Source organism: Equus asinus, unplaced genomic scaffold (genome assembly GCF_041296235.1).
Source record: "Equus asinus isolate D_3611 breed Donkey unplaced genomic scaffold, EquAss-T2T_v2 contig_795, whole genome shotgun sequence".
Lineage (NCBI taxonomy): Eukaryota > Metazoa > Chordata > Mammalia > Perissodactyla > Equidae > Equus > Equus asinus.
Genome location: NW_027225510.1, coordinates 240 through 23056, shown reverse-complemented (window position 1 = coordinate 23056; position 22817 = coordinate 240). Strand labels below are relative to the sequence as shown.

Genomic DNA, 22817 nt, shown 5'->3' with positions numbered 1-22817 from the left:
TAGAAAAAGATCACCTATAATATTATCATCTAGATAACACCTACTATTAATATTTCTGACAGTATTTTACTGTAATAGTTTTATTTTATTTTATTTTATTTCCTTTTTTTTTTGGTGTGTGTGAGCAAGATTGGCCCTAGCTAACATCTGTTGCCAATCTTCCTCTTTTTGCTTGAGGAAGATTGTTGCTGAGCTAACATCTGTGTCAATCTTCGTCTATTTTATGTGAGATGCCGCCACAGCGTGGTTTGACAGTGGTGCTAGGTCTGTGCTCAGGATCTGAACCTGTGAACCCCAGGCTGCTGCCAACTTAACGACACTATGCCACCAGGCTGGCCCCCTATTGTATTTTTTTTTGTTGAGGAAGATTGGCCCTGAGTTAACATCTGTTGCTTATCTTCTTTTTGCTTGAGGAAGATTGTTGCTGAGCTAACGTCTGTGCCAGTCTTCCTCTATTTTGTATGTGGAACACCGCCACAGCATGGCTTGATAAGTGGTGTGTAGGTCTGAGACTGGGATCTGAACCCATGAACCCCGGGCCGCTAAAGTGGAGCACGTGAACTTAACCACTATCCCACAGGGCTTACCTCATGTGCTTTTAAACATAGTTGTGATCATATTTTGTCTACAACTTATAGCCTGCTATTTTTGGTTAGCATTGTAGTGTGAACTATTTTCCATATTATAATTGAACTTTTTTGAATTATTTTTAATGGATGGTATGATATTGTATGACTTTTATGCATACCTGTTTATTTAGCCATTATTATACATTTTAATTATTTACAGTGTTTTCGCTGTTGTAAATAACTCATAGATCAGTATCTTTTGTGAGTAAAGTTATTTATTAAGAATTATTTTCTTTGTATAGATAAAAAGAAGCAGAATTACTCAAGAGATCAAAGGCTTATTGCCAAGTTGTTTTCTAAATCCTTTTATTACCACTGTCCATATGTGAGAGTGTCTACTTCAGAGTAAGTTGTCCTACAATGGGTAGTCTTTTTTTCCCTTAAGTATTTGATAAGTAAAAAAAGATATACATTTAACACTTTTTTATGGAGTTAATGATAGGTTACAATCTTGTGAAATTTCAGTTGTACATTAATGTTTGTCAGTCGTGTTGTAGGTGCACCACTTCACCCTTTGTGCCCACCCCCCACCCCACCTTTCCCCTGGTATCCGCTAAACTGTTCTTAGTCCATAATTTTAAATTCCTCATATGAGTGGGGTCATACACAGATTATCCTTCTCTTGCTGGCTTATTTCACTTAACATAATTCCCTCAAGGTCCATCCATGTTATTGCAAATGGAATGATTTTGTTCTGTTTTACAGCTGAGTAGTATTCCATTGTATATATGTACCACATCTTCTTTATCCATTCATCTGTTGCTGGGCACTTAGGTTGCTTCCACATCTTGGCTATTGTAAATAGTGCTGCAATAAACATTGGGGTGCATAGGACTTTTGGGATTGCTGACTTCAAGCTCTTTGGATAAATACCCAGTAGTGGGATGGCTGGATCGTATGGTAGTTCTATTTTTAATTTTTTGAGGAATCTCCATACTGTTTTCCATAGTGGCTGCACCAGTTTGCCTTCCCACCAGCAGTGTATGAGGGTTCCTTTTTCTCCACAACCTCTCCAACATTTGTTAGTATTAGTTTTAGATATTTTTGTCATTCTAACGGGTGTAAGGTGATATGTTAGTGTAGTTTTGATTTGCATTTCCCTGATGATCAGCGATGATAAGCATCTGTTCCTGTGCCTATTGGCCATCAGTATATCTTCTTTGGAGAAATGTCTGTTCATGTCTCCAGCCCATTTTTTGATTGGGTTGTTTGATGTTTTGTTGTTGAGTTGCGTGGGCCCAGGCGACTCGGCCCCCACTGCAGCCTTGGTCCTTCCTGCGGGAGCGGGCGGAGGTGCCGGGTGTCCGTGTGTCCGCTGGCCGCATCCTCAGTGCACCTGCTGTCTGCTGCCCTGTTGACGTTTATGTGACTGGCTCCTACCTTATGGTGTGCGTTAGCGCTACATCCTGCGTTGTGGTTACGTTCTGCCCTGTTGGTACTTTGTGCACTGTCGTTATTTTGGACGTTCTGGTTACTTGGTACTTTGTCGTGACGTTCCACACTGTCGTTCCATATTGTTACCTTGTATGTTGTGGTACTTTCTGCCCTGTCCTGACATTCTACGTTTTGTCGTGTGGAACCGGCACCAAGACTACAGAAGCCAGAATACTCACCCCCTCACCCGATTTTTGAAGAGAAAACTTTCCGGTGTCCTCTGCAGCTTCAGTATGTTTTCTCAGCCTCTAACGAGCAGGGGAAGCTGGGGCGGGCAGACCCCTTTGTTCCCAGTGCGTTTTCAGGGAGGGAACAGCTGCTTGGCTGCATCTGGGTCCCAGGCTGGGGCCTCAGCGTAGAACCCGCTCCTCCGCGAGGAGCCTGTGGCAGGTCCCCTTTAGTCGTGGGCGGGCAGGCAGGCTTTGCTTCTGGGGAGAGCGCCACCTCCCCGCTGTGCGAGCGCTGGCAGGCGGCCCCAGATCTGCCCCAGATCGGCTGTCCTTGCTGACCTGTTTGTGCCCTGTGCGTCCACACTGAGCCACAGCCGGGGTCCCTGCAGACACCGCCCCCTGCAAGGCCTCCCGCACCCTCAGCAGCCTCGCAGAGAGCTGCTCCGTCAGGGCGCGCCAGCTGTCCCCTCCCACCTGCACAGCCGCCGGCCCGCCCGCCCGCGGGAGGGGTGGCCTGCCACCCCTCCTCCAGCCATGTGCCCTCCTCAGCCTGTGGAACGCGCGCCGCCTGGGCCGGCCCCCACAGCGCCTGGCCAGCGACGCACGGAGTGCGCTGAGCCCAGCCACCCCAACCGTCCTGCCGGGCGCAGCTGCCGCCCCGAGCCCAGCGGCCCCAGCCAGGCCCAGCCCCGAGAGCAAGAGCCAGAGCGAGGTGCCTGGCCCGGGCCCTGGCGGCCCACGCGAGCCGACATGCGGCTCCACGAGCCGTCGCTGTGCCAGGACCCCAGCCTGAGGCAGGAGCTGGCCTCACTGGCCCGCGGCTGCGACTTCGTGCTGCCCTCCCGCTTCAAGAAGAGGCTCAAGGCCTTCCAGCAGGTCCAGGTCTGCCGCATGTCACCCCCCCGGCCCACCCGGGTCCCTCCCGAGTCCCTCCCTGGTGTGGGGGGGGCGGGGGCTGCTCGCACCCACCCGTGCAGGGAGCGTGGGTCCCGCGTGAAGTCGCTGGGAGAGCTCCTAAGAGCTCGCCCGTTGCTGGAGTTTTGGCGGCAGGTGCCGCGGTGTGGCCAGGATGCAAGCCCCCAGCGCGTGGACAGGTTCTGGCTCGGGTGGGGACCTGACCCTGTGGTCCCGGTGGGAAGCCTGGCCCATGGTCACGGCCATCTCCATGATGACACGGCCCTGTGGGACGCCTGGCCTTCTCGGCCACATGGTGTTTACTGGGCTGTGGGGATCTGCACACATGGGCCGGGCAAGTGGATGGCTCGGTGCTGATAGTGAGTAGTTGGCGTGTAGACACCCTCTCCATGGTTGTGTGTGCTCGGAGGAGTAAGACCTGCTGTGTCTACACCTTGGACGTGTTACGAGTTAGTTTGAGGGACCCAGTCGTTTGGAAGCATCAGACAGCCCGTGATCCCCAGAGTCTGTCTGTGACTCGAGGGGTCTCCGTGGCATATCTTGTCCTCGCCTCAGCTCTGGGCCGGTGCTGGGGGCAGGGCCACAGGGCTTGGGGCCGGGGCTCCTGCTCCTGAACGCCTCACCTCTTGCAGTTAGACACCCGCACTTTTTCTCTAGGCCAGGACTTAACGTCCTGTTGTGGCCAAAAAAAATGACATCCAATCAGACCGGGCCATCTGGGGGAAAAAAAGACCTGCCTTCTGCTGATATTTTAATGGGAGTTTTTCTGGGATCATATCTCAGCTTTTACACAGCTTGGGAATTTTTCCTGTCTTGTGTCTTCCAACTTCTGAAGTTTTGTCTGCAGCTGGGGAAGGTGTGAGTCTGTCCCTAGATTTTAAGGAAAGTGCCTGCATTTGGAGACCCAGGAGTGGAATCTGCCCCACGCGGGTCCTGCTTTGACGATAGGAAAACAGATGTGGGGCAGTTAGGGTTTCTCCTGATGGTCCACTGGGCTGTGTGGGAGACCCGGAAATCCCTCCAGCCTCGCCCAGGATGGTCGTGCCTGGGGGCCCGGCTCCCCACAGAGCCCATGCAGGAAAGTCTGCATTGCTTTAGGGCTGCTGCTTATCAAATGAAAATCACTTTTTGGGAATCAAACTTTATGAATTCATTTCATGGGAAGTTGTTTCTTGTCACAGAAAACATGTCTCAACCTTGCTTCTCAGCCGTGACGATGTGCATTGCGTAACGTGAGTGCTCCCTGGGCTGCAGGCGGTGGACCAGTGGGTCTTTCTCATGGGGGTTGTGGGAGGAGCAGAAGGAGAGTTCTCCTGGCTCCTTTCATCCCAAGATGTTGGAGGGCGGATTCGGGACACAGCCTTGGGGGGGTCAGCCAACATCTTTGGGAGAGGCTGGGGGTAGAGGGAGAGGCTGGGGGTGGAGGGAGGGAGGTGGTGCTTCAGCCTGACGGCCACGCCACCCGCTCAGTGGGCCCCCCTGGCCCGGAGCAGAGGACCCTGGGGCACGGCTGTGCCGTCCACAGTGGAGCCATCCCTGCTCCCGCCTCCCATGTCCACCCGCCCACCCTGCCCAGGGATTCTCGGGCCTTCTGGGCGCCGAGCAGCGCCAACTCCCGGTGGTCACTGCAGGCTCTCTCAGGCCCAGGACATGCTCGGCTCACCCCGCTGGAAGGGGTCCTGAGCGTCCTGTACCCCGGGGGTCCCATCACCCACTCTCCACAAACAGGCTCAGGCACAGTTGACGGGCGCCTCTGCTCCTCCACTCTGTCACCTTGCTGTGGGCCCGGACACGCTGTCCAGCCTCCCTGCAGGGTCCTTCAGGGCACACAGACCCCGCTGAGCGTCATTCCAGACCCCAGTGTGGCCACCCCCTGGGGACAGTCCTGGACTCTGAGCTGACCTCCCCTCCCTGGGGTGACAGCGTGGCCTCCCAGCTCTGCCTGTCCCAGATGGCAAGTGGGCCACAGTCTGGGGTCCTAGTCTGGGTGGGGTCACAGTACCCTGCAGGAAGGGTCATGAATACCCCCTTTGATCCACATTCCCAGGACCCTGGCAGCTGGAAGCGGCCCCTCTGTCCACTCGGCTGTGGATGCAGGTTCCCCTCACAGGCCACTCCAGAGCCGCACACACGCCCCCTTGGGAGCCCGTCCTGTGGGGCAGGTGCAGAGCCAGGCTGACAGTGTCCAGGCCGGGGACCCCGCTCAGCCGGGCTCCCCCGTCTGTGTCAGTGTTGGGAACACAGCTCTGCTCCCTCCTGTGAACGCGGCTGGCCCAGCAGCCTCCACAGTGAGCCCGGCCCCTCCTGTGCTGGAGGGAGATCCTTCGCACGAACCCGTGTGCAGGGCCTGGCTCCCCCGTTGTTGTCTTTGGCTCCCCTGTGTTAAACTTTGACCTCTGGCTCCCATCTGTCAGCGTGGAGTGTCGTTCACAGCGTTTAGTTGGCGCACCTCCTGCCAGCTGGGGTGGAGGGTCCACGGGAGCCGAGGAGAAAGCTCGCGGCCCACAGGGGCCTCCTGTTGGGTGCAGCATCTTTGGGGCCTGGGCTCACCTGGAATCCACAGGCTGTCCCCCTGAGCTCCCTGGCCCCGTCCAGGGCCCCGTCCCGGCCTTGCTGCTGCATCCGGTCTCAGACGGGGCCGCCCAGGACGCTGCTGGGCTTGGCCGCTCCGGCCCAGCGTCCCTGCCTGGCCTGCTCTCATTCTGCCACCTGTGCCCTGTCCTGGCCCGTTGGAGTCGGAGGGACCCATCTGATGTCCCAGCATGTGCCGTCTGACCCCTCTGGGACCTGACCGTCCGAGGCTGGTGTTGGGAGGTGTGACCCCAGAGACACAGCTGGACGGATTTCTGCTGGGCTCCCCCACACCCTTCTGCGGGAGAAGAGATGCCTTTGCTTTATCCCAGGGCTTGGATTTTGGTCGTGGGGGCACCGCTCCGCCCCACTGTGTGTTCTGGGAGGCCCATGGGCGAGTCTGAGGTCCCAGGAGTGGGGTCGAGTCAGGGAGCAGGCGGCTGGGGCCCTCTACAGAAGTAGCTCTCCGTGAGGCCGTGCCCCTTGATCGGGGCTGCAGGGGGCCTTCGTGGGGCGGGGCGGGTGGGAGCCCAGGCAAGAGGCTTGGGGACCCGAATGCCCCTTGGTCGGCTGGTTGTCATTTTTTAAGAGGCCTGAGCCGTACTTTAGGACTCTCCTTTCACACACACACGTGTGTGTTTTTGCCACTTTTGTTCATTCCAGTCATCTGGCCGCGTCCCCTGGAGGTCGGGGAATGCGCCCCACGGTCCCTGCAGGACCTGCTGAGACCTGTTTTGCGGCCCAGGAGGTGGCCAGCCCCCAACGGCGTCCTGTGTGTTGGAAAAGAATGTGAGAGCTGCAGCTGTGCTGGGGCCGCATCTATTTCTGTCCCGGAGATTAAACTTGTAAATCTCCCGTGTCTGCAGCAGGCTGTTTGTTTCTCGTTGTCCCGTCAGCTCCGTCATCGCTCCGGGGAGCTGGGCCCGGCCTCCCTGGGGGCTGGACCTCTGCTTTTCCCTGCAGCGTCTGCCGTGTCCGTGTGGGGCTCCTGGGGCCGGCATTGGCCAGCTCTGAGGCATGTCGTTTCCCCTGGTCGCCTGCCCTGACGCGGTCCCTGTCTCTCTCTAGTACTGTCCACACCTCCACCTCTTGTGTGCACATCAGTCCAGCCACCCCACGGCCCCTCTACCCTTTTCCGTCTTTTGAGAAGATGTTCACCCTCTGCACCCTTACGTCTTATGTGTGTCTCTTGTGAATAGACACGATTCTCTTTTTCCTTCTGATCTTCATCTTTTAACTGTGCCGTTTGTCTGTTTCCACGTGTTATGACTGTTCGTCCATCTTGGTTTATTTTCGTCCTGTCCATTCTTGCCTCCTCTTTCTCTTTTCCTCTCCTACTTTGGAGTATTCCCTTGCTCCTAGCTGACTGCTCATCCTAGAAATGGCCACTACTGGATTTTTCCAGGTGAAAAATTAATACCTTTGCCTTCCAGCTCAAAACACTCAGATGGGGGCTGGCCCAGTGGCGCAGCAGTTAAGTGAGCATGTTCTGCTTCAGCGGCCCGGGGTTCACCAGTTCGGATCCCAGGTGCAGACATGGCACCACTTGGCAAGCCATGCTGTGGTAGGCGTCCCACATATAAAGTAGAGGAAGATGGGCACGGATGTTAGCTCAGGCCCAGTCTTCCTCAGCAAAAAGAGGAGGATCGGCAGATGCTCAGGGCTAATCTTCTTCAACAAAAAAAAACAAAACTCTCAGACACTTCCATTCCATGACCCCATTCATTTTATACTGCTGTTGTTGCCTTCGGAGGGTTTTTAAAAAGAAATAAAATCGCCGCCTTATGATGATTCACACAGTCAGCGTGTTGAGATTTGCCCCCCATACGCCCCTTTCCTGCATCTCCGACCTGCGTCAGGAGCACTTGGCTTCTGCCTGACGCACGGTCCCCCGCACATCCTGGACCAGCGTCTGCTGACAGTGGCCGGCTCGCTTTTGCTTTTCTTCCGTTTTGGTCTCAAACTGTCTCCATGTTGGTTTTGTGTGGCAGACACCTCCCGGGAGGTGGCGTTTGGGCGAAAGGGCAGCCGCTCTCCTCCAGCTCTGGCCCCTGCATTTCTGTCGAGAAGCTGGCTGCAGGGCTCCTGGGTCGCTCCTTTGGAGACGGTCCCCTTTTCTGTTCCGTTCCGTCTCCTTGTGGCAGGTTCTGAGGATCTGCCGCTGTCTTGGATGTTGTCCAGTCTCGTCGTCCGGTGTGCAGTGTGGGTCGCTCCAAGGACTCCTGCTTGGGGTTCCTTGGGCCTCGGGTCTCAGGATGTGTCTCCAGCTCTGCAGCTGCAGGCTCAGCACCTGCGTCTCCTCCCTCCCGGGGCACGAGTCCCTCCCAGCTGTGCTGCTCTGCTCTCCAACCCAGAAAGCAAGTGTGTTTCCTGTTCTTCTGGACGTTTTATTTGGGGCTGTCTTAAGTCTCCTCACTCTTGCATCTTCAAGCCTCTCCCTGTCTTGATATATGAAGCGTGTCGGCTCTCATTCTCAACAACGTCAGAGTCCGGAGTCTTCGCCAGCCCAGCTGCTCCCTGCTTGCCGGCTCTCCCCCATGGTGCCTTCCTTTCATGTGTGTTTGTGCATTTTGATCATGAACGCCTCACTTTCCTTGGAACTTGGGGCGTTTTCTGAGTCCCGAGTTGAGGATGGTTCACCTCAGCACATCTTGCTGCTTCCGGGCACTGCTGATCTGTGGCAGCCTGATGTCGTCGGCTGGAGGGTTTGGGGACCAGGCACAGGATGTACATTTGGTTTGCACACTTGACTGGGAGTCTGCTGTGAGCTCTAGGGAGCTTCGCCACCACCCCTGCCCACAGCCCCTTGATGCAGCACCAGCTTTCAGGCCTATGATTGTCCTTTCCTTCCTGGGGTCAGAGGTTGGTGGGGATTTATTTCCACTTCATTCTTCTCACTGCAGGGGCAGCCCCCAGGATCCCGCTCAGGGGGCAGCCTCCGTCGAGGATGCTGGATGTTGCCTCCTGTCCCCGAGCTCTGCAACACTGTGAGGTGACGGTCACTTCACCCCCTTGAGTGCACTCCCTGAAGGCAGCGCCTGTCCAGCCTCTCCTGGCCTCGCTGGGTGCCCCTTCCCAGCGTCCGTGCCCTGAGAGTCCTTCCTCTCTTGCCAGTCCGTGAGGCACTCAGGAAGATGTTTGTCAAGTGCTCTCCCCAGCATTTCCAGCTGCCTTCCTCAGAAGGGCTGGTCCGGGTACCTGGGTCTTGACAGGGCCGCAGAAAGAGCACACATGTTAGCATTTACTTCTCCCTGAGTCGATCCTGCAAGTCCAGCACCAGAACTGGGTCATCCAGTGTTGCGCTGTGCCTCAGGGAGTGAGTTGGTGGGAGACGCTTGCTTCCCCATGAGTGTGAGAGACATGGAAGGTTCCAGGCTGGGAGAGACTCACTGTGGACAGAGGGAAACAGAGTCATGTGGCCAAGTTCTCTGAGGTAGCAGCTTTCCGAACACAGCGAAAGGTGTTTTCCTTTCAGGGGAGCTCTTTGGGATGTGCGTTCCATCACTGCATATTGCTGGGGGCCTGCTCTGTGCCAGGCACTGGAGGGTAGCTGCACCTTCTAGTTGGGATGACAGAAAAGCCTACAGAGCCTGACTGGGATGACAGTACCTGTGAAGGGGCGGCAGGTGGGGTGGGATGTGTGTTCTGTCAGGGATGACCTTGTGACCTGCGGTGATGTATTCTGTGAGGGGGCAGCAGATGGGGTGGGATGTGTGTTCTGTCAGGGATGACCTTGTGACCCGGGGTGATGGTTCCTGTGAGGGGGCAGCAGATGGGGTGGGATGTGTGTTCTGTCAGGGATGACCTTGTAACCTGGGATGATGGTTCCTGTGAGGGGGCAGCAGGTGGGGTGGGATGAGTGTTCTGTCAGGGATGACCTCGTGACCTGGGGTAACGGTTACTATGAGGGGGCGGCAGGTGGGGTGGGATGTGTGTTCTGTCAGGGATGACCTTGTGACCTGGGGTGAGGTTCCTGTGAAGGGGCGGCAGGTGGGGTGGGATGTGTGTTCTGTCAGGGATGACCTCGTGACCTGGGGTGATTGTTCCTATGAGGGGGCTGCAGGTGAGGTGGGATGTGTGGTGTGTAGGATGACCTTGTGACCTGGGGTGATGGCTCCTGTGAAGGGGCAGCAGGTAGGGTGGGATGTTTGTCCTGTCAGGGATGACCTTGTGACCTGGGGTAACGGTTACTATGAGGGGGCGGCAGGTGGGGTGGGATGTGTGGTGTGTCAGGGATGACCTTGTGACCTGGGGTGATGGTTGGTGTGAGGGGACGGCAGGTGGGAGTGGGCTCAGGCGGGGGGTGTTGTGTTGTCTATTGATGACATGCTAGTGGCAGGTGGGATCTGATCATGGTCTTAGATGAGGTAAGGCAGTGTTTGTGGGGCGCCTGGGAACAGTAGGCACAAAGGCCCTGAGGTGGGCAGTGACAGGGGCAGTCATTAGCGCCTCCACACACCCGCTGTGCCCCAGGGAGCTGTGGTGCAGTGGTTCTCAAACTCCTGACCCAGGGGACCGTCCTCCTGTACCAGCGTGTTGGTGGAAGGGACGTGTGGCACCCTCAAGGGAAGCCCTCCTGCTGGCAGCAGCCAGTGTGGCCATGCGGGGTGTCTGCAGGGCGCTGTCAAGAGCACCAAAGACCTGTGGTTGTGTCTTTGCCCCTAAGTTTGTAGCTGTCTCCCTTCCTCCCTCCCTCCATCTGCCAAATTCCCCCCAAATTCCCCCCGTCCGCATGGCTCTGACCACAGGGGCCGTCTCTCACTGCGCAGCCCATGTGGGCGTCCTCCCTCCACCATGGTCAAGCTCCCCAGGCAGTAAGCTCGCTCGTGTCCCACTCTGCTCGTCCTGTGCCGCTGTCCAGAAGGTCATGTCTCATGGAGCTATGCGTGTGTCCTCGGGGCCAGGCCTCAGGGCCCGGAGCAGAGGAAGACAGGAGCTCTGCTGTGTTCCAGGGTCAGAAGGACCCGGGCTGCCGCACGAGGCGAGGGGTTCCTGGAGATCAGCGAGCTGTGTGTCCACCCCCAGGAACAGACACACGAGCTGAGGCAGAGACAGGCCCTCGCGTGGCAGCCCTGGGCGTGGAGGCCTCATGCGTGTGTGTGCGTCTGTGTGTGTGTCTCCATCGCGACCAGCAGGCCCTTCCCCGCCAGTCCTGACTGGGAGGCCCATTTGGCTGTTGGGCCCCATCCCCTTCCTGTTCCTGCCCCTGGAGACAAGCGGACCAGCAGACGGTGGGGGATGGAGAAGGAGGAACAGGTGACTGAGCCGGTGCCATCGCTGTCGTGGGAATCTCTGCGCCATGTGCTCAGGAAGCGGGTAGAAACCGTCAGATGTGGTTCATCCCCTGCAGTGTGAATACTGCCTCCTAGAGTGCTCAGTCTTTGCAGCTTCGGAAGACACGTTGGCGCGTCTCCACCCACAGAGGTTTGGTGAACTTGCTCCTGACGCGTGGTTTCTGCCCCTTGCGAGGCCCACACAGGACCTGGGGCTCCCCGTGCCCTTGGCCCAGGCTGGCCCCTCTGCCCGGGTGGCCCATCAGCTTCTCCCTCTCGGACTGCGGCCGAGCCTGCATCACGGGGGCCCGGTGTCCATCCTCCTTGGAACTGGCCCCCCATGTCCTTCTCTATACCTCTGGCCTCTCCTGTTGTCCGAGGCCTCCCCGCCCAGCAGGGCCATGGGAGGGTCGATGGGCCACTGTACAGACCTCAGACGTTGTCCCCGTGGTGCCGGTCGTTCTGAGTTCGTGAGCACAGGGCACGTGCTCAGATGTCATAAAGTAGCTCCCAGTGCTGCCTTGGACCATCTGTTAGACCAACGAGAGAATGAAGCCGACTACAAACGTGATCTAAAAACTCCCGTGTGGTGACAGACGTCACAAAGTAAATAAAAAGACGTGGGGCCTGGGGACGGAGGACAAAACTCACAAAGCCGAAGACACGTGCCGCCCTGGGAATGGTCAGAGGAGGAACAGAAATGACGGCACAGCGTGGAGTAGAGAAGGGGCAGGGAAGATGGTGTCCTTGCCTTTTAGACAAATGAGGAGATGCTCCACCTGGTTCAGAGTATGGTGGGGGTGGAGCATGATGCCTGTGTGGTGTCTTAGTTCCCCCAGACGGCGGAACCTCAGTTTGACAGCGCCCTCTGCTGACGGGGCAGGAGGGAATGCGGTGTCGGAGATGGTGGTGGCCCCCGGAGCTCCTCCCGCAGGAGCACGTGGACGAGCCACACTCTTGCGGTGCTGAGGCCGTGCCGGCTGCCTCCCTGTGCTCCCATTCAGATTGGGGCCTTTGTAAGCTTCTTGCACTCGCTCACCTTTAAACAACGCAGGACAGGCGCCTAGCCCGTGGTGGGGACCGCCCACCTTTAGGACTGTGGTGTGTGCAGACACCAGCACCAGGGACACCAGGCCCCCAAAGCCCCCTCAGGAGGTGCTCGCATGTATCCTCACGCCTAGGACAGGAGCCACGAGCACTCGCTGCTGCTGCTGCTGCTCCACAAAGGGGCATGCTGGCCTCCCGCCCTCCCCTCACGTGTGGTGGCGGCCGGGTCACCGCGAGGTCACCAGGGCACAAAGGCCACGTTACTTCCCCAGGCAGAGCCGCCAGGACCCCAGGGCAAAGCCTTGCTCGCGGATCCCAGCCTGGATTCGCATCTGCGTAGACTGCGGATTCATGAGGAGGTCTGGTCGCCACGCGTGACTTGTGCAGATGAAGACAGACTTCCTCGTGAGTGTCCAGCGAGGTTCCAGAGCTGTCGCTTGGCAGCCCTTGGGCAGGAAATGTCCCTATGTCTCCACAGGAGGGGGGCACAGATAGTGGGCGTGAGCGACACAGGGCCTGACACCACATGTCCAGGACGCCCCAGTGAGCCCACCCCGCTGCTTTCAGGGCTTCGTGTGGTGGAGTCAGCATCACGCCGTCGCCAGCTGGAGTGTGCCTGTGGCCATCCAGGGGGAGGAGGGCACCCATGGGGACGCTCGGGCCAGCCAGGGGGGCGAGGGTGAGCCTCGTGGTGGATTGCTGTGCACTGACAGCCGCAGGAAGATTTGATTTAAGTTCTTTGTCACGTTCTGTCCATTTTGTCAAAGTCCATTTCTCAGGACCGGCCTGAGTATTAACTGTGTAACGGGTCTGGCAGAAGCCGGCTGACACGGTGACAGCAACCTCGTTTTCAGGAATCACACCTGGTCGTAGGCGAGAGGCCGAGCAGTGTGTCTGCATGGAGGCGTAGCAGCGCTGTCATCCCTCTTCCTTGTCCTTTCCCAGGTGACCAGGTGCGCGGCCTCCTAGCGCTGACCAGCAGCGAACGACGTCCCTGTGACTTAGCAGCCCAGGGGTCTGTGTCAGCCCAGCCATGGACTGGGGAGAAGGCACATGGTTGACAACGGCTCCAGAACCAGCCCAGGGGCAGCCACCCCACAGTGTAGGTGCCCTGCCCTCTGCCTGGAGCGCCAGACTCCTTGTGCCTCAGTTTTCCCACCGTGAATACAGGATGCTGGTGGCACGTCAGTCACAGATTGTCCTGAACGCGGCAGTTGAGTGAGATGGCTCATGGGAAGATGTGGTCGGTGCTCAGGAAACACCAACACCGTATTGCACAAAGGTACAAGGGCAGCGACTGTGGCCGACAGCTCAGGGCATTGGGCTCGCAATTCATTCCGCCTCGCGGGAGAGAAGAAAAGAGAAAGACGGGAAAACGGAACCACCGCCACAAGGCAAGGAAACAGGCACTCAGGGGCCTGCCCCGGGGGCACAGCAGTTAAGTTTACAGGCTCCGCTTCGGTGGCCTGGGGTTCGCGGGTTCGGATCCCAGGCGCAGACCTAGCACCGCTCGTCAAGTCACGCTGAGGCGGCCTCCTTCATATGAAGTAGTAGACGATTGGGACAGATGTTAGCTCAGTAACAGTCTTCCTCACAAAAAATTAAAAAAATGAAAAATGGCCCTCAGTCTTTGTTCCAGAAATCGAGGGGAAAAGTTATCTTCCTCAAAGCGAATCGTGGGCACCCCCAGCAGATCTGTTGAACCGAACCCTCTCCTTCCAAGGAGGCAGCTCTGGGTGTGGCTTCCCCTCCCGCCTGTCCCTGGGCCACGGTGGGTGTGGTTTTGGCTCAGTGCTGCTGTGCAGGGCTGTCACATCAGGACTCAGTGATTCTGACACTGTAACCCAATCCCCGTGGAACAGGACATCCCGGGCTGGGAGGAGGGGGATCAGCCTGTGTCCCTGGGTGCTGACTCGGGCCGAGTCTCGTGAAGGGTGGGCCCGAGGTCATCGTCCAGCCTTTGCTCTGCTCTGAGGCTTAGTCCACAGTGTGGTCCTCGTGCTTCCCACCGTCCATGGCAGATCCACCTCGCTCAGCACAGCCGGCCTGCAATAGGTGCCGGAACCTCAGGGCCGCCCTTTGCAGCCTCTCCTTTCTGATCACCGTGCCGTCCACATCTGCCTCTCGGCTCTCAGCACTGAGGTGACCCTGCGTCAAACCCCTGACTGTTTTATTTGCCCTGTTGTGATCACAGGGCTCATTGTCGTGCGTCTGCAGGCTCTCCCCATAGCCCCCCAGTACAGCAGACTCAGGACAGCAACACCTCTGGACGTGTTGCTGTCGTCTGTGGGTCACGTCAGTGGGGCAGGACAGAAAGCGTTTACAAGTGACTCCTCCTCCTAGTGCTGGAGGGAAAACAGACAGGTGACACAGGGCGTCCCGGGACATGACTGAGGGGACGCGAGGCCGTCCCGAGATGTGACTGAAGGGGACATGGGGCCATGCTGAGACGTGACTGAGGGGATGCGGGGCCACCCTGAGACATGACTGAGGGGGACATGGGCCCCTCCCGAGACGTGAGTGAGGGGGACGAGGGACCGTCCCGGGACGTGAGTGAGGGGATGCAGGGCCGTTCTGAGACGTGACTGAGGGGATGCAGGGCCGTCCCGAGACGTGACTGAGGGGGACGTGGGGCCATCCTGAGACGTGACTGAGGGGACGTGGGGGGCCATCCCAAGACATGAGTGAGGGGGACGTGGGGCCATCCCGAGACGTGACTGAGAGAACATGGGCCGTCCCTGAGATGGACTGATGGACTGAGGAGGACACTAGCCGGTCCCAGAGGCTGCAGCTGGGTGGTGAAGAGGCCCCCGTTGCAGGACGAGATGTGTAGGACACCCGCAGGTTTCAGTGGGGAGCCGTGTTGACTGTGTATCCTGGTGGCAAATTGGTAGTGCTGTTGGTGTCTGGTGTTCCAGCCCCTGGTCCCTGTGGCATGAGGCGGTGGCTGCATGAGCTGTGCTCTGTCACTCGGCCTTGGGGAGGGTGGCTGACATGTGAGTGCCCCGTGGTGCATGGAGGGGACCCCCCACCTGGACGTTCGGGCCTGCTGGCGGTGCCATTCCTCTGGGTAAGAACCACGATGTGCCCGGTCACTGGGCCGGCCCTGAACCCTCTGTGGTGTTTCCTCGGCCTGCTGTGTTGTGTGTGTGTCTCCTGCACGCTCAGGGTCTGCAGGTCCTATGTGGTCCCGTGGTGTCCCGTGTGCATTGGGTTCCCCAGACCTTGTTGAGTTGGGGACCCTCACAGTGCACTCTCCTGACCATCTGCCCACTCCCGGCCCCATCAGCCCCCGTGGCCTCAGGCATTGGGTTTTTGCTGCTCAGTCCAGTCCTTCCCCAGTAGGACGCTGGGCTGTTCCTGCCTCCTGAGACTGTGGCCTCGTGTCCCCAGCCCTAGAGAATGTAGGGTGTAGACCGGAGATGCGTCCATGGGCCAGACTGTGCCTCCCCGTCACTGCCCGTCGAGGCCGACCGGGTGCCTGGTCCTCGGCGGCCGTCTACGACCCGGCTCCCAGGAGCTGTTTCTGGCCCCAGAAGGCCTCTCCTGAGTCAGCAGGGAGATGCTGCTGAGTCCTGCTGGGCGACCGTGCCCACCGTAGTGGGAACAGCGAGCCTCATGGGCTCGGCCTCAGAGGAGATTCAGAGCCTCTCCCCCCTCGGTGCTGCAGACCCGGCCTGGGGCCAACTTTCGGCAGTCATTCCTTAACCGGGTCCACTGAACAGCTCTTTCTGCTTGGGGGCATTTTAAACAACCGTGTTTTATATACAGAGTCCCCCCTTCCGCCTGTAACGACAGCCCCACAGCAGGTCAGCTCCCTGAATCCCCGAGGGCACGTCCCGACACCACTGTGTCTTGGAAAGCATGTCAGGAGGTCAAACTTCTCCGAAGTAGTTGCTGCTGAAGGTGCTGGCTTCACTTGGGGTGGCTCAGCTGCCGTTCTGCCTTCTGGCGAGAAAGAGGCTGCAGGGCCAGATCCTTTCCCGGAGGGCCATCCCAGGTCAGGTGACAGACGTACGTCCCATTCTCCGGGAGGCACACGTGGGAACCAGCGACTGCAGGTGTGGGCCCCAAAGAGAGGCCACACCTGTCCTGGCTGTGAGCGAGCGCCATTGACGGCCCGCCTGGAGGACCCTGACCCCAGGAGGACTGCGGGGCAGGCTCCCCACAAGGACCTGTGCCAGCCTCCCTGGCAGCCTGGGCCGTCAGCTGTCACTGTTGCGGGGTCACACTGAGGCAGGGCTGGGGGAGGCTCAGCAGTGTGGATCAGTGGTATGTGACGCTCTCTTGTGGTGTGTGACCTTTCGGATGCGGGTGGCCTCATGGCTGGAGTTGGCCCCCAGGATTGTCTGGCGTTCTGTGCACATTGGGGTTCCGTGGCCCCGTGCGCTCACTTTGAGAACGGTGCCGCCCCTGTCTGTTACGGGTTCATGTGAGGACGATGTTTCCTGTTCCCAAGTCCTCACCACCTGTCTCATTTCTCAGGTCCAGACAAAGGAGGAGCCCCTGCCACCAGCCAGCAGCCAGAGCATCCCCACCTTCTACTTCCCCCCGAGGCCGTCCGCAGGGGACAGTGAACGTCGATGCCGTCATCGCCAAGATTGAGCGGACCTTCGCCCAGTTTCCGCACGAGAGAGCCACCATGGAGGACATGGGCAAGGTGGCCAAGGTGGGTGCCCTGCGTGCTGCCTCTGGGCAGCACCACGTTCACGGGTTGGTGCTTGTGTTCTGTTTTCAGGATCTGAAACACAGTGGAGACTCTGTATTAACGGTTGTGCCAAATATTGAAGACAGACATGCCTGTGCGTTGTTGCCCTCCCAGATGGAGCAGCGTTCACCTTTGCATTTTTTAAGCAACTGATCCCCTGAGGTCCAGCCTGGCCCTTCCTCTGCGCCCTCCTGCCCCCTGTCTCTCCCTGTGTAGGGTGGGTGCTAGTGGACCCACAGTCCATGCGCAGCAACATGTCGATTTTGAACTTAGCCTAACACATGATCCCCCGTGCATTGTCTCACCATTTGGTTTTGAAATTCGGTGGCATGTCTCCAGGCCATCCATGTTGACATGTGTAGACACATGTAGACGAGCACAATCGTGGTTTCCCACATCGCCTCAGCCGCGTGGGAAGGCTCCCGTGTAGCCGGCGGCTGGCACGGCCCCTCCTGGGTGCTGGCGTTGACGCGTCCCGCTCCCCCATGGATCGGGCTGCCTTGGGCTGTGCTCCTGAGCTCCGCCTTCAGGCCGCATTGGGGTGCTTGTGCTTCCCCTTTGCCCCTGTGCTTCCGGGGTGCTTTCTCTCTCTTTCTTCATCCCCACCCTCCCCTCTGGAATGTCTCTTCCTATTCTGGATGCTGACCCTCCGTCCATGTGTGTTGTGAGCAGGTTCTGTTCCACCTGCTGAATGGTTCACGTGCTTCCTTTTGCTTGCAGTTTTTAGGGCTTGTCCTCTTTTCTTGTTGGAACTGCTTTATTGAGATATAACTCTCGGACCACAGTTCACCCATTTAAAACGTACAACTCAGCACAATGCAGTGTATGCCCGGAGTTGTGCAGCCATCATCGTAGTCAACTGGAGGACATTTTTGTCACCCCCTAAAAGAAACCCTGTACCCTTTAGCTGTCATCCCCCCTCCCCCACCCCCAACTAATCCACTTCCTGTCTCTGTAGGTTCGAGTATCCTGGACATCTTATGTAAACAGATCCATACCATGTGTGGCTTTTTGTGTCTGCCTTCTTTCCCTCAGCACACAGCCAGACCCGGGCGACACTGGGGGCTCGGCTCCAGGCCCCCACAACAAAGTGAATGTCACCATAAAGCAAGTCACACGAATTGTTTGGTTTCCGAGTGCAGATAAAAGTTAGGTTTATGCTATGCTGTAGTCTAAGTGGGTGATAGCATTATGACTAAAGAAAAGTGCATACCCTAATTAAAAAATACCATATTGCTAAAAAATGCTAACCAGCACCTGAGCCTTCAGCAAGTCATCTTCTCTTTGCTGGTGGAGCATCTGGTGAAAAACGCAATAAAGCAAAGCGCGGTAAAGCGAGGAGCAATAAAGGAAGTGCTTTATTGCAAAATAAAGCAAAAATACAAGTGAGCCTGTGTTTTCAAGGTTCGTCTGTATTGGGGCGTGTGTCAGTGGCACGTCCTTTCAGCGTCCCGTTGTGCATTTATCCATTCATCAACTGATGGACGTCTGGGTTGGCCCACCTTTGGGCTGTGGTGCACAGGGCTGCTGGAACACGCGTGTGCGAGTCTTGGTGTGCAGGTGTAGGGTTCTCTCAGATATACACACCTAGGAGTGGAATTGCTGGGACACATGGCGACACCATGTTTAACGCTTTGAGGAGCCACAAGACCATTTCCCAAAGCAGCTGCCCCATTTTGCATTCCCACCGGCAGCGTAGGAGGGTTCCGATCTCTCACACCCTCGCCAGCACTTGTGTCTTGCTGATTGTAGACAGCGTGTCCTAGGGGGCACGAAGTGTCTCCTGGTGGTTTTGACTCGCATTTCCCTGAAGACTGTCATGTTGAGCAGCTTTTCATCTGCTTATTGGCTATTTGTGCATCTTCTTTGTAGAAATGTTTGTTTAGATCCTGTGCCCGTTCTTTAACTGGATTGTCACTTTATTGTCCAATTGTAAGAGTTCTTCATATATTCTAGATTCAAGTCCCTTATCCAATACTTGGTGTGCATTTTTTCCCATTCTCTGAGTTGTTTTTTTTTTTTAATTATATGTACTCAGCACCTGAAAAACTGAGAATTGACCTGAGTCTTTTTTAACCTTTTCTTTTTTGCTGAGGAAGACTGGACCTGAGCTAACATCTGTGCCAGTCTTCCTCTATTTTGGATGTGGGCTGCTGCAACAGCATGGCTTGTTGAGCGGTGTGTAAGTCTGTGCCCAGGATCTGAACCCACCAACACTGGGCCACTGAAGCAGAGTGTGCAAACTTAACTACTGTACCACCAGGCTGACCCCTTTTTTCAGTTTTTGATAGTCTTCCATGATGCCAAAAAGTTTTTGTTTGTTTGATAAAGTTCACTTTATCTGTTTTTTCATTTGTTGCCCGTACTTTTGCCGTCATATCCAAGAAATCATTGCCAGATGCAAGGTCATGAAGATTTGCTTTTGTTTTTTCCTGAGAGTTTCTAGTTTCGGCCTTTACGTCTAGGTCTTTGATCCATTTTGAGTTAATTTTTGAATATAGTGATGCAGCGGTCAAACTCCATTTTTTACGTCTGGAAATCCAGTTGTCTCAGCACCAAGGCTGAAGAGACCATTCTTTCCCCGTCCAGCGGCCCTGGCCCCCTTGTTGAAAATCAGTTCCCCATAAATATGAGGGTTTAGTACTGGATTCTGATTCTAGCCCTTGACCTGTCCTTGTGTCTTTATGCCAGTTCCACCCTGTCTTGATTACTGCTGCTTTGTAGTCGGTTTTGAAATGGGACGTGTGAGTCCCTTCTCAAGCTTGTTTTGGCTCTCCGTGGACCCTTGCAACTCCTTATGGATTTTAGGGTCAGCTTGTCAGTTTCTGCAGAGACGCCAGCTGGGGTTCTGCTGGGCTCGCGTTGACTCTGTAGATCGGTGTGGGGAGTATGGCCGTCTTACTACTGTCTTCTCATCCGTGTACATAGGACGTCTTCCACTCATTTAGGTCTTAGTTTCTTTCGAAGATGTTTTGTAGTTTTCAAGTATAAGTTTTGCACATCTTCTGTTAAATTTGTTCTGAAGCATTTTATTCTTTTTGATGCTATTATAACTGGAATGCTTCTCTGAATTTTATTTTCAGCTTGTTCATTGCAAGTGTATAAAAATGCAATTAATTCCTGTGTACTGATCTTGTATCCTGCAGTCCTCTGAACTCATTTATTCGTTCTAATAGTGTTTTAGCGTATTCCTTAGGATTTTGTGTGTACATGATCATGTTACCTGCGGCTAGAAATAGTTTCGCTTCTTCCTTCCCGGTGTGGATCTGTTATTTCCTCGTCGCGCCCGACTGCTCTGGGAAGAACCTGTAGCGTGGTGTGGTGTTGATGTCCGAGAGTGGAGGTTCTTGATCCTGCCCTTGGGAAAAGCATCCAGTCCTTCACCGCTAAGCATGCTGTGAGCGTGGGTTTTCACAGATACCCTTTATCGGGTTGGGGACCTTCCTTTCCATTCCTGGTTTGGTCAGCGTTTTTATCAAGAAAAGATGTTAGCTTGGTCGGATGCTTTTCCTGTGTCTGTTGAGAGGCCCGTGTGGTTTGGTTCTTTATTCTATGGATGAGGTGCATTACGTGAGTTGGTTTTTCCAATGTTAAACCAACCTTGCGTTCTGGAGCAAATCCCACTTGGCCATCGTGTGTGGTCCTTTTTCTGCGTGGCTGGATTTCACTGGCTGGTATTCTGTGGATGGTTTTTGTGTCCGTATCCAGAAGAGATACTGGCTGGCAGTTTTCCTGTGATTCCTGTGTCTGGTTTTGGTATTAGGGTAACACTGGTCCAAGAGGAAGATCGGAAGTGTCCCCTTCTCTTCTGTTAGAGATCGCCTTTTTAAAGTATGTTTTTAATTTTGTTTTATAAGTATGTAAAAACGTACATGGTTCCAAGGTCAAAACTCACAAACCAGATATATTCCCATAAGTCCAGAGTCTACCCCTGTCTGTTCAACTCTGCTCTCTTCCTCCCCCATAAGTAACAGTTTTCATAAATTTGGCTTATCCTTTATTTTTTAATATGAGCAAATACCTACAAATATACATCTGTGTATGTACACACATATTTAATTTCTTCCCTTTCTTGGATGAGAAGTAGCACGCTGTTCTATGCTTGGGTGTGTTCTCTCTGAACATTATGGGTGGCGATCACTCCCCATTGGCGAGGTGGCCCTCGCTTTGCATGTTCGTGTGGGAGCATGAAAGTGACCCCACGAGCTGAAACCTGTGTAGCTTTTCTACTTCTTTGGCGGCTTTCTCCGGGCACGGTTGCTGGGCGAGAAGCAGTGGGTGTCTGCTGTGGACAGTTTGGTGAGTTCCAGTGGGCCTGTCAAGCCGTCAGCACAGTCAGCATGATGAGCGTCTCCACTGGCCCCTAAACTCTGCTTCATTCTCATCCCTCCCGCCCCCAGCCCCAGGCTCCCTGTGGTCACTATTGATTAGGGATTTCTAGAATTGTACATAAACTAAATCATACTGCAGATACTTTCATTCTTTTTATGGTGGTAAAATTCACATAAAGTTCCACCAGCATTTTAACCATTTTAAGATGTACAATTCAGGGGCCTTTATTTCATAGACAGTGTTGCACAACCATTACCACTGTCTGGTTCCCGAACATTCACATCCCCCTACAAGGGAATCCCGGGTTCTGTAGCAGTCACTCCCCATTCCCCACGCCCAGCCCCTGGCAACCATGAGTCCCCTTTCTGTCTGTGGATTGGCCTGTTGTGTTTCAAAAAGATCTGGGCAAAAGTTTTGATACAAATGAAAATAAAACCAAACCCACCTTCCCTAAGCGTCATTTTTTAAGAACAGCCAGAGAAGTGTGATGGTTTGGTGCCTAAGCTTCCTTTCCTGCTGAAATTCTCATCCAGCCTGGCACCAACCTGAAGGAAATCACCTCACTCCTCATGCTCATCGCCCTTCCCTCTTGGGACCTGGGACCTTCCTCCCAGGACCTTGGGGTTAGGGGCTAATAATGGAAGTGAAGTCACTTAGAAAACACAGAAAAGCAACTTTAGGAGATATGTCACTTCAGGTAATCTAATCCCATCCATCAAACAAAATCTGCAAGTGTTTGGTGGTGAGGATGTGGTCTATTTTCCAGAAATCACAGACAGCTTATATTGCTTCCTGTGAAAACTTTTTCACCTCCTGTACAAGCTCCCATCCAACCCAAGTACGTTTCTTAAGTAGTCTCAACAGAAAAACTAACCTGAGAATGATTTAACGGGACTTTCAATTCTAAAAGATCCAGTGTCAAACGCTTTATGATCAACTTCCTTTGGCACCGCAGAGCCCACGGCCTCAGCACGCTCTCCCGGCTGCATCCTCTCTCTCATTGCCTTCTTCACAGCAGCGAGGCGACCCCCATCTGCGATCCCAGCATCATCATGTTTTGGTTCACTCGCTATACCCGAGACAACTTTTTCCTACAAAGAGAAATTATGACATTTACTAAAGCAACTCATTACCATCTTATAAGAAAAATGAATAAAGCATGCCTAAAATATTTCACACATCCATCTTATGCTTATCAAGTTCCTAGTATGTGCTAAACATGCTGGGGGGTCAAAGGTAAAGGACAAAGTTCCTGCCCTCAAGGAGTTAGTTGTGGTTGTCGTTTAATGTAAACAAAGATAGGACCCTTCAACATGTCTAAAAACTGATGGAAAAGAGAGAACAAGGCTAAGTGATGGGATGAGAGGTCAATGACTAAGAGATCTGGGGGAATGGTTCCAAAGTACAGATAAAAGATTAGTTTGATTTTAACTGTTCAGTAGTCTTAACGGTGGCCTATAAAATAATGTAGGAGAGAAACACTGGTGGTAAGGGGCAGAATTACAAGGCTCCGACATAATGCTGTCTTGACACAGCCGTTATCTGCGTCACTGATGGTGTTATGTCCCCAGGACTAAACACCCGATAAGAAATCGCACGGCAGGTCCAAATGTCCCAGCATCCTTCCTGTTTAACAGACTTGAAATTCATTCAATCAATCTCGTCACTGTCCTCAGGGCCTTTGTCATTAGTAAGACATTACTAACGTCTTACTAAGACATTACTTCATTAGTAAAAT

At 55.0% G+C, this 22817-nt stretch overlaps 1 protein-coding gene across 2 annotated transcripts; it reads left to right on the top strand.

Moving 5' to 3' along the window:
* The first annotated feature begins 803 nt into the window (after positions 1 to 803).
* Positions 804 to 22250, top strand: LOC139044298 (serine/threonine-protein phosphatase 2A regulatory subunit B'' subunit beta-like). 2 transcript variants are annotated; one of them, XM_070503726.1, is made up of 3 exons: positions 836 to 3115; positions 16525 to 16708; positions 22035 to 22250. In XM_070503726.1, exons 1-2 carry the CDS (start codon positions 2768 to 2770, stop codon positions 16642 to 16644), a joined length of 468 nt encoding a protein of 155 aa, XP_070359827.1. In that variant the 5' UTR covers positions 836 to 2767; the 3' UTR covers positions 16645 to 16708; positions 22035 to 22250. The 2 variants fall into 2 exon arrangements, with proteins under 2 accessions (XP_070359828.1, XP_070359827.1); XM_070503727.1 differs by lacking the exon at positions 22035 to 22250 and having other exon boundaries at positions 804 to 3115; positions 16531 to 18681.
* Positions 22251 to 22817: the final 567 nt, after the last annotated feature.

What these genes read in the sequence shown, in the direction of transcription:
- LOC139044298 (XM_070503726.1), top strand. Translation starts at nt 2,768, where the DNA reads ATGTGCCCTCCTCAGCCTGTGGAACGCGCGCCGCCTGGGCCGGCCCCC. An exon ending in AGGCCTTCCAGCAGGTCCAG is followed by an intron (nt 3,116 to 16,524) that starts GTCTGCCGCATG and finishes CTCATTTCTCAG; the next exon opens with GTCCAGACAAAGGAGGAGCC.